The sequence below is a fragment of the Papaver somniferum genome, chromosome 10 (genome assembly GCF_003573695.1).
Source record: "Papaver somniferum cultivar HN1 chromosome 10, ASM357369v1, whole genome shotgun sequence".
In the NCBI taxonomy this organism is placed as follows: Eukaryota; Viridiplantae; Streptophyta; class Magnoliopsida; order Ranunculales; family Papaveraceae; genus Papaver; species Papaver somniferum.
In genome coordinates, this window is record NC_039367.1 from 33019174 (window position 1) to 33028945 (window position 9772).

Genomic DNA, 9772 nt, shown 5'->3' on the forward strand with positions numbered 1-9772 from the left:
TGCTGGAAAACCCATCAACCTCAATATATACTCCAAGAATGACCAACTAACCCTGTCAAACGCCTTTTCTAAGTCAACCTTACAGATGAGACCTGGACATTTCGATTTAAGTCTACCATCCACCATCTCATTAGCCACAAAAATCCCATCAATTATTTGTCTCTCTGAAATGAACCTTGATTGTTTAGGGTCAACCAACTTTCCCATGAGAGGTTGTAATCTAGAAGATAAGACCCTAGAAATTACCTTGTATGTGCTGGTTAGAAGGCTTATTGGCCTAAAATCCTTCACTGTCTCTACATGGTCTTTTTTGGGTATTAAAGAGATGTATGTCGCATTATGCCTGATATCAGTGTAGCTTGTTTCTGAAAATTCTTTCACCATTCCAATGAAGTCCTCCTTTATAAATGACCAACATCTCTGGAAAAATGCAATGGGAAAGCCGTCGGGACCTGGAGCCTTGTCGTTGCCCAGATCCTTGATTGCTTTAACAACCTCTTCTTCTGTTATTTTGTCCTGAAGTAAGATAGCTTCTTCATTTTAGATTGTAGGAAGATTGATATTACTTGGACTTGGTCTGTCGTGAAACTCTTCAGTGAACAGATTAGCATAAAAACTTGTCACATGCTCGATAATACCAGCCTTATCCGAGGTGAGGGATCCATTTATGTATAGTTGCTTGATTCTATTTGTCCTTCTTCTCAGAGAAGCTATTTGGTGATAATATGGAGTGTTTCTATCTCCATTTCTGAGCCAATGCGTAAAAGCCTTCTGTCTGCTTGATATCTCTTTTTGTTTAGCGAGATTCTAAAAATTAACCTTTGCTTGGGCTCTTTTTATGAATAGGTCAGTGTCAAGAGAACTTGTTACTGCTTCAGCTTTATCCAAATCACCAATAACTTGTAGGCAGTCTTCTATTATTGGATCTAGTCTGCCGAAAACCACCTTATTCCACTCTTTCAGCTTCGTTTTCAAAGCTTGTAATTTGTTCCACATGACAGAGCTTGGAGTACCTGTAAAATTAAAAGACGACCACCATCGTTTGAGACTATCCATGAAATCGGGATGCTCAAACCACATAAGCTCCATCCTGAACAGGTAAGGACCCCACGATGGATCAGCAAGATCCAATATAATTGGTATATGATCTGAGGCTGGTCTCGTTTTTGCTAATTGCGAAACAAAATGATATTTTGCCTCAAAATCAGGAGATATAAGTATTCTGTCGATTCTGGAGAGAATGGGAGCAGCCCGGCCATTTGTCCATGTGTATTTGGAGCCTTTTAAAGGGAGATCAATTAAAGAATGAATTGAGATAAAAGATGAGAATTTCTTCATACTCTTGGTTCTTCTTTCCATCCCATTTTTCTCTTCACATCTTCTGATCACATTAAAATCACCCTCGATTACCCATGGTATTTCCCACAGCCCACGAATATAATGTAGCTCTCTCCAAAAATATTTCCTGATAGCAACTTTATTAGGGCCATATACTCCAGTTAAGAAAAAGTGAAAACCGTCTGCAATGAACCTGCATTCAATGGATAAAGTGAATTCTCCTTCTAAAGATGATAGCACTTCTACTAAACTTGGCTTCCAGATAATAATGATGCCTCCTGAAGCTCCATGTGATGGTTGGTAAGTCCAACCCATCGACCTTGAGCCACAAATATCTGCAATATCTGAATTGGTAACTACTGGCATCTTCGACTCTTGCAGAATGATGATGGTGGGATTGTGCATTCTGATAACCTGTTGAACAGCAGCTCTTTTAGCGCGAGAGCGTAACCCTCTTACATTCCATGAAAAAATTGTAGTACTCATCTATAACTTTTAGAACCCTTTTTCCTGGAGGACCTTGCATTAGGTGCTGCAATGAGTTGATTTTCCTGAATAGAGAAATTTAATCTCTTTGATTCCCTGAGTAACTTCGCTGGAATAAGAGGCTGCAAAATTTCAAGAGAAGATAGGGATATATGAGAAGGGGACAAAGGGGGGAAAGGGATAATAGAGAAGGGGGAGATAATGGGAGAGAAAGGGGAGATGTAGAAGAGGGACAAAGTGGGGATTCACTCACAATTTCTATTTCAGATTGAGATACAGAAGAATCAGGGATGATTATATTTGGAGGTGGTGTATCTGGGGAATCATCTACGGATTGGAAATTTCCACAAGCACGTTGCAAGCCAGTTTCTGAGTTCGTGTTTGGATGTTCAGCATACAGGTTTTAAAGGTCAGGTAGGATGTCCTCAAGGCCAATTTGTGGGTTTGAAGGGTCAAAAACTGCAATTGGGGTTTGAGATAACACTGTTGTATCAACATCAATCGGGTCCATTTGCAAAATTGCAAAATTTTCTACAAGTGGGATTGTTTGAGGAAAGATAAAGGGGGAACTTGGCTTGTCTATTGGACCATCTCTACAAATCAAGGAGAACAAAACAGATTTGGCACTATTGAATTGAGTGTCAAAGCTCATACCTGTTGTGGATCCTAAAAAGATTAATCGCAGCACTTCTTGGTTGATCCAATTTGAAGTTATATGATTAGCCAGAGACAGTACGGGAACCATATAAACCAACCATTTTGGAGCAGGGCATGGACCAAGTAATCCAGCATCACGCGATTGTATCATGATGTTTCCACTTCGACTAAAAGAGATGTCAAGTTGCGGAGATTTCGGTTGGGGAAAAACAGTGATTAATGACTTATTTGGTATTAACGGTGCTGAGGAGATGGGAAGATTCTATGTTTTGGCAATTAACATCCTCAGACAAATCATAGGCAGATGAAGAGTTAATGCATGTGTTGGTTGTATCAAGTGATGGTATGGAGGGAGGTACTGAGGTGATATGGATTGTAGGTATGTCTTTTAGAAGAACAGTTGGTGTGTTACTTGATGAGATAGGTTGAAGAATTGGGATGGTTTAAGATGGAATGGGGTTTGTGTAGAAGACTAGAAGTGAGATTGATCAGGCCCATTAATATGATAAGGAGAATGGAAACGGGTTGAAGGACCTGGTCCCTTAAACGGGTTATATATTGAGCAGAACTGTTGACCATGAGATCCAAGGTGGGTCAAAGATTGGTGGCATGATATCAAAAGCCTCCTTTGCCTGTAACATTTTTGGTACTTCAAAACCTAATAAGTTTTCCCAATTATTGACAGGATTAGAGGCTTTCCATGGACTTCTTGTGATCGGATATATCATCTTGAAGTTTGAGATCTGATACCCAAAAATTGTTCGTGTTTACTGGGATGGTGATAGGCATGGTTACCTTATCACAAGGCAACAAAGTTGGAGGTTGTGAGTGAAGAATCTTTTGAGAGATTTTAGAGGATGAGCGTTCAATAGGTGTGGGATGGGATAGATGCGTTGATTGTTGTGGGTTATTTGGTATTGGGGTGGTGGCGAGTTTGGGATTAAGAGGTTGAGTAGGTTTAGATACACGTCTTTCTCTTTTACGTGTATTCTACTTGGTTTCTTTTTGGCTTTCAATCTCTGCTATTTAATTCTTTGGATGTTCTATGTTGTCGCTATCCCAGTTTCTCTTGCAAACTTTCTTTGCAGTGAAACTTTCTTCTTTTCCTTTTCACTCTTCTCCCCAATAGTGAAAATATTCACTCTTCTCTACTGCATCTTCAGCTGCATTTCTGATTATTATTTTTATCTTTAATGAATTATCCAATGCTTTTACCGGTGGCAGTGACGGAGCCACGGTTGGACTGTCCTCCCTAGTTTTGATAAACTGAGAATCAGTAGGGATGATTTAGTCAAATAAAATATTTATCCCCCCTAGTTCCTCTGTTTTACTTATACTACACCTTCGGAGGAACGAAATGACTTCGTTTCATCGAAGTTGGACTAGGATAACATCTAGATGTCTCAGAGCCCTATTTTATCCTTTCCCCTTGTCACCACCAATCCTATCGAAAAACCTCCTTGATCGAGATGGTAGCAATAATGCACCGCCATGAGAAAACTCGTTATTCTTGACCTCCCCCAATCTTCTGTTTGAGTTCTTGAACGTGAACTTTTACGAGAGAAACTTGGTGGCATATTCACGTTAGCATTAGCTCCTCTAATCTATTCAAAGTAAGGAACTTAAACAACAACGCAGAATGGGGGTTTCTCATTTTGTGCAGCATGCTTACTATCGACCCTGATTAATTGAGTAGAACAAATTTTACTTGGTGGGGAGAACGTCCGAAAAAAAATTTGCGTCCTACGGCTGCCTGTGCGCCGATATCATTCTTCATTCATATATATTTGTCCCCCCAGCCAGAACTTTCTGGCTCCGCCACTGGCCGTGGGTTTGCAACCCTTAATTACACAACCAATTTTAAGACGTGCCTCAACTAGAGACTCATCTCCACGCCCTTTATTTCCTTTGATCATTGAAGATGTAAACTGTGAAAACTCACTTGTGGGTAGAGTCTTCTCAACCTCTATTTTCGACAAGACATTCATCAAATATGCTTTAAAATATCGTTGGGGTCCTAGAATTAAATTCAATATTTCTTTTATCTCTAAAAATTTGTTTCTAGTAGAGTTTCATCAAAGAGAGCATGTGGCTCTAATTCTGGCTCATAGACCTTGGAAGGTTTATGGTGATGCATTCCCTATGTGCCCCATATTCTCTGATGGTCTAATCGAAAGAGATGCCCTGAAGTTCATCTCAGTTTGGGTTCAGCTCCCAAAACTTTCATTACCATGACAACATCATAGCTAGGATGTGTAAGAAGCTTGGTAGGGTCTCCGAAATTTATCCCCCAAGTGCTATCCCTGAACCAGGAGACCCTCTTTTTGTCAAAGTTGAGCTTAACATTGAAAAACAACTTCCTAGTTTTGTTAGAGCAAAGGTTGGGTTGAATCTGTGATGTATACATGAATCTTCCTCATCGAGTATGCCTTTCCTGTAATAGATTGAGACACGTTCAAACGAACTGTGTTATTCTTGAGAACCGTATGCTAGAAGGTATCTATGATAATTCCCCTTGCATAGATTTAGGTGATGAATCGCAAAGTTGGGAAGACGAGTTTAAAGTCCTAATAGATGAACAAATTGATTTGGCTTTTACTTCTGATGCATCGATGAGTTCTCCGGCTTTTCTTTCTCCATCTTCTGTTTTAGAAGACATTAATGATTATGATCTCGTGAATGCTGATGTTTTTCTGGATCGTCTGTATGGATCTGACTCAGACTCATCTGAAATGGGTGTTGATGAAGGTGAGTCAGATGATCTAACTGTCTCTCTTGTCGGGTAGGATTCGGATATGGATGGATACCCGTCTAATTTGGGTAAGCTACCATATTCGGATTATTCACCAGTTACACCTAGATTTTCTCCTTTACCCGACTATAGAGAAATCTCATATTGGGATTTCAAAATTAAGGCAGACGGTCTTTTTGGGGACTTAGTTTAAAAAGCTAATTATTGTCGCGGGGATCATCTTCAGCTGCTCCGGCGTATAATAATCATATTTCTTTGAAACCTGCTTTCATAATTACTTTCTCGTCTTCTTCAAGCGAAATTTTTTCTTCAAAAGATTCTGCTTCGGATGCAAATTTTGCTCCTTGTGGTTCTTCTTCAAATAATTTTAATCCTTCTCCTCCTCCCCTCTTGTTTTAAATCTAGAGGCTAATTCGAATCAAAATGAATTTAACCAGTATGGGTCTTTTTAGGGGAATCACAAAATTTGGTTTCAGTTACAATTCCAATTGAAGAGAAAATTGCTTTCATAACAAAGGTTGCTGATGAAGGAAACCAGGGGGATCATATTCTTTTTCTTAAACTTAATCATCTCTAATATATTTCGTTCTTCTAAGATTAATTTAGGGGTAATTTGCGTTACCTCCCCTGAAGAAGATCATAATTTGAGTTATCTCCCCTACAGAACAAATATTAGTAAAACCTCCTCTCGTCACTTTTTTCATCCAAACCCGGTTAGCTGAGAAGATCATAATTTGAGTTACCTCTCCTGGAGAAGATCATAATTTGAGTTACCTCCCCTAAGAGCATCCAGCCGTACGAAGCAGCTGACTCAGCTAACCGAATTTGGATGGAAAAAGTGACGAGAGGAGGTTTTACTAATATTTGTTCTGTAGGGGAGGTAACTCAAATTATGATATTCTCCAGGGGAGGTAACGCAAATTACCCCATAAATTTACATACGTTTTGTTGTTTCAATTCAATACTGTCTTATATGCTTTCATAACTGTAGACTTGCTCCCTTTTATATCTTTCAGTTATCTGTCTTATATGCTTTGATAACTATAGACTTGCTACCTGAAACCATATTGTGCGTGTTTTGTTTCTCTACACTCGTTTGATCTTTTACATTAGGGTCATAACTTCATTTAGCTTTTAGTTTATTTAAAAGTTTTCTGTTTTACATAATGAAGATTATATCTTGGAATACTCAAGGGTGTGGAACAAAGAAAACTAAGCAACATTTAGATCATATAATAAAAATAGAAAAACAGAAATCTTATTTTTATCTGAGACTAAGTCCCAGAGGCACTTTTTAAAAGAACTACTGACTGATTTCCCTAATTGCTACTTTGTAGACCCAATTGGTAAAGCATGTGGTCTTGCTTTGGCACGGGTCGATGGTATTCATTTTGAAATTGTGCATTCAAATGCAAATATGTTAAATTTTTTGATCAAAACTAACTTCTACGATAACTTTTGGCTTTTGACTGCGTTTTATGGAAACCCTTATAAACCTACGAAACTTGAGTCTTGGGAATTTCTAGAAGATATATCCTCTAGAATAGCACACTCAAGTATGCCATGGGTTGTAATTGGTGATTACAATCATGTTCTTAGTCCCGCTGAGAAAATGGGAGGTCTTACTTTCAATAGTATGGAAGCTGAACCTTTCAAAAGGTTGCTTCAAAGAGCTGGTTTATCGGATCTAGGCTTTCAAGGGAACACTTTCACTTGGAATAACCATAGAGAGGGCAATAGAAACATTTAGGAAAGGCTTGACAAGGCCTATACAAATGATGAATGGATATCTCATTTTACTGAATCTTTCATAACCCATCTTCCTTCTTTTGGATCTGATCATTGTCCAATTAGGCTGGACCTTTTTCCGTTTTCGGCTCATACTTTTTTCCATTTTAAGTTCTTTGACACTTGGCTTAAAGAACATCTTGTATTCAGTTAATCATGAATACTTGGGATTCCTCTTTGCTAAATGTTACTGATGTAGTGTTAAATAATCTAAAACTCTTAGGAGAAAATCTTATTACTTGGCACAAAGATGTTTTTGGAATTCCTGAACAGAAAATCAAAAAGTTACTAACTAGTATTGATTTAATTCAGTCGTCTAATAGAGACCATAATAAACAACAACTTCTAAACCAGAAACTCTTGGATTTAGAAAAACTATACGATACTCAAGAGGAAATCGCTAAATAGTTGTCCAGAGCCAACTTTGTCCAACTTGGATATAAAAACTTTAAAAAGAAGGAAACTAAATCAAATAGATTTTCTTCTAAACCAAAATGGGGAAATTTTGAAACAGAAACCCCAAATTGCTGAGGAATTAAAATCTCACTTCGAAACTCTCTTTACTGAATCTCCGACTGTGCCTGACCAAGAACTGATGAGCCTAATTCCTAAAGTTATATCTTGAAAAAGCGGGGTCTAACAACACCACCTAATATTTCGCTTAGCAATCTGTATGGACAAACTCGAATATACTTTTAAGAGAATCAACAAGACTCAATCAATTAGAAGTATATCAACAAGTTATATTTCTCACTTGATTTGATTTTCTCAAACAGAAACTGCGAGTACTAATCAAATACAAGGAATAACTTGGACGATACCAAAGACCAATGTCCAAGGATCAATCAATGACAATCAAACAACCAAAGTTTGGATTATACTAATTGATGATCAAACACACAACCTGTATTATTTCAATTATAAAGATAAAAAAATATATAATGTGGAAACTGAAATAACACATACACCAGAAATTTTGTTAACGAGGAAACCGCAAATGCAGAAAAAACCCCGGGACCTAGTCCAGATTGAACACACACTGGATTAAGCCGCTACAGACACTAGCCTGCTCTAAGCTAATTTCAGAATGGACTGTAGTTGAACCCCAATCAGTCCCCCACTGATTCAAGGTACAGTTGCACTACCCACGCCTCTGATCCCAGCAGGATACTGCGCACTTGATTCTCTTAGATGATCTCACCCACAACTAAGAGTTGCTACGACTTAAAATTGCAGGCTTTGACAATAAACAAATCTGTCTCACACAGACAAGTCTATCAAAGGATCTATCTGTCTCCACAGAAAAACCCTAACATTCTTGTTCCGTCTTTTGATAATAATCAAGGTGAACATGAACCAATTGATAATCCGGTCTTATATTCCTGAAGAAAAACCTAGATAAATCAGTCACCTCACAACAATCTTAATCTTATGGTAGCGAAAAAAGATGTCGTGGAATCACAAACAATGAGACGAAGATGTTTATGATTACTTTTTATATCTTGCATATCGGAGAAATCTAACAATCTCAAGCCAATCAATATGATTGTACTCGTATGATAGAAGATGCCAGATCAGATCACACAACTACGATAAAAGTAGTATCGGTCCGGCTTCACAATCCCAATGAAGTTTTTAAGTCGTTAACCTGGTTTTAGAATAAAAAAACAAAGGTTAAAGGAAAACCGACACTAGCACTAAGGTGTGGGGATTAATATTGCAGAGTTGCTACATGTCCCCTTATATAGTCTTTCAAATCATGGTTTTGCCTTAGTTACAAAGAAATCAAGATCACCGTTAGATTAAAACCTGATTTATATTCAAGCTAATATTTCTCAACCGTTATCGAAAACCTTAGCTTGTTATACACAAATGAACTGCACGTTTCTAGGTTTGTTAACTGTACCCAAACGTGTGCATTGTTGGTTCAACAATAGTCAACCAAAAGGTTAGCCATATGAGCATTTCATACCAACCATATTCTTCTTCACCATAACTAGTTCAATTGACTCAAATGAACTAGTTAGAGAGTTGTTCAATTACAAGGAAATCTTATGTAACTGCACAAGGCACAATTGAAGCAAAGATGATTCGATTCACATGAATCGGTTCATGAACTTTATAGCCACGGTTTGCAATTGCATTCCTTAGTCTTTATAAGTTTAAGTTCAGAAATAATCTTCAGATATATAACCTTAAGTTAGCACAGTAGGTTCGCGTACTTATGCAACCGGGCAGATTTTATAAACTCCACCAGAAAATCTCGCAAAAGACTTTCCGCCGGTTCGCGGACTGGTGGTCACGCAACTAGTTTGTCAACTCCAGCAGAATTTCTCGGGATGAGAAGTTCGGCAGTTCGAGGACTAAGTTCGCGGACTTGGAAACAAGCCATTCTTCCGGTTTAGGACTTATGCACATATGTGTTTCCACGAAAATACTTATGTGCATATTGGTTATGTAATCTAAACTTCCATTCCAATCATTGAAACATTCTTAGAGGAAGTTATATAGTTGTTACACCATTTCTCGTCAAAGAAATTTTCAAAGTGATTGAAACATATCATGACTTTCGTCACTAGGTAAAGATAAACACGATCGACGCGAAACGCTTACCAACACATATTTCGAGATATAGATAGGCGAGGTATACTCGGCTCGAAGTACCAAATGTGTATAATCTAAGTCTATATATGTAACATACGACTTTTAATCTCAAGAAGTAGGAGATAGAATAGATAGACTTTTGAGTAA

At 38.0% G+C, this 9772-nt stretch overlaps 1 protein-coding gene across 1 annotated transcript; it reads right to left on the minus strand.

Moving 5' to 3' along the window:
* Positions 1 to 807: 807 nt before the first annotated feature.
* Positions 808 to 1824, minus strand: LOC113315502. The gene has a single exon (XM_026563774.1). The coding sequence runs from the start codon at positions 1822 to 1824 to the stop codon at positions 808 to 810; it is 1017 nt and encodes a 338-aa protein (XP_026419559.1).
* Between the last annotated feature and the right edge of the window lie 7948 nt (positions 1825 to 9772).

What these genes read in the sequence shown, in the direction of transcription:
- LOC113315502 (XM_026563774.1), bottom strand. Translation starts at nt 1,824, where the DNA reads ATGAGTACTACAATTTTTTCATGGAATGTAAGAGGGTTACGCTCTCGC.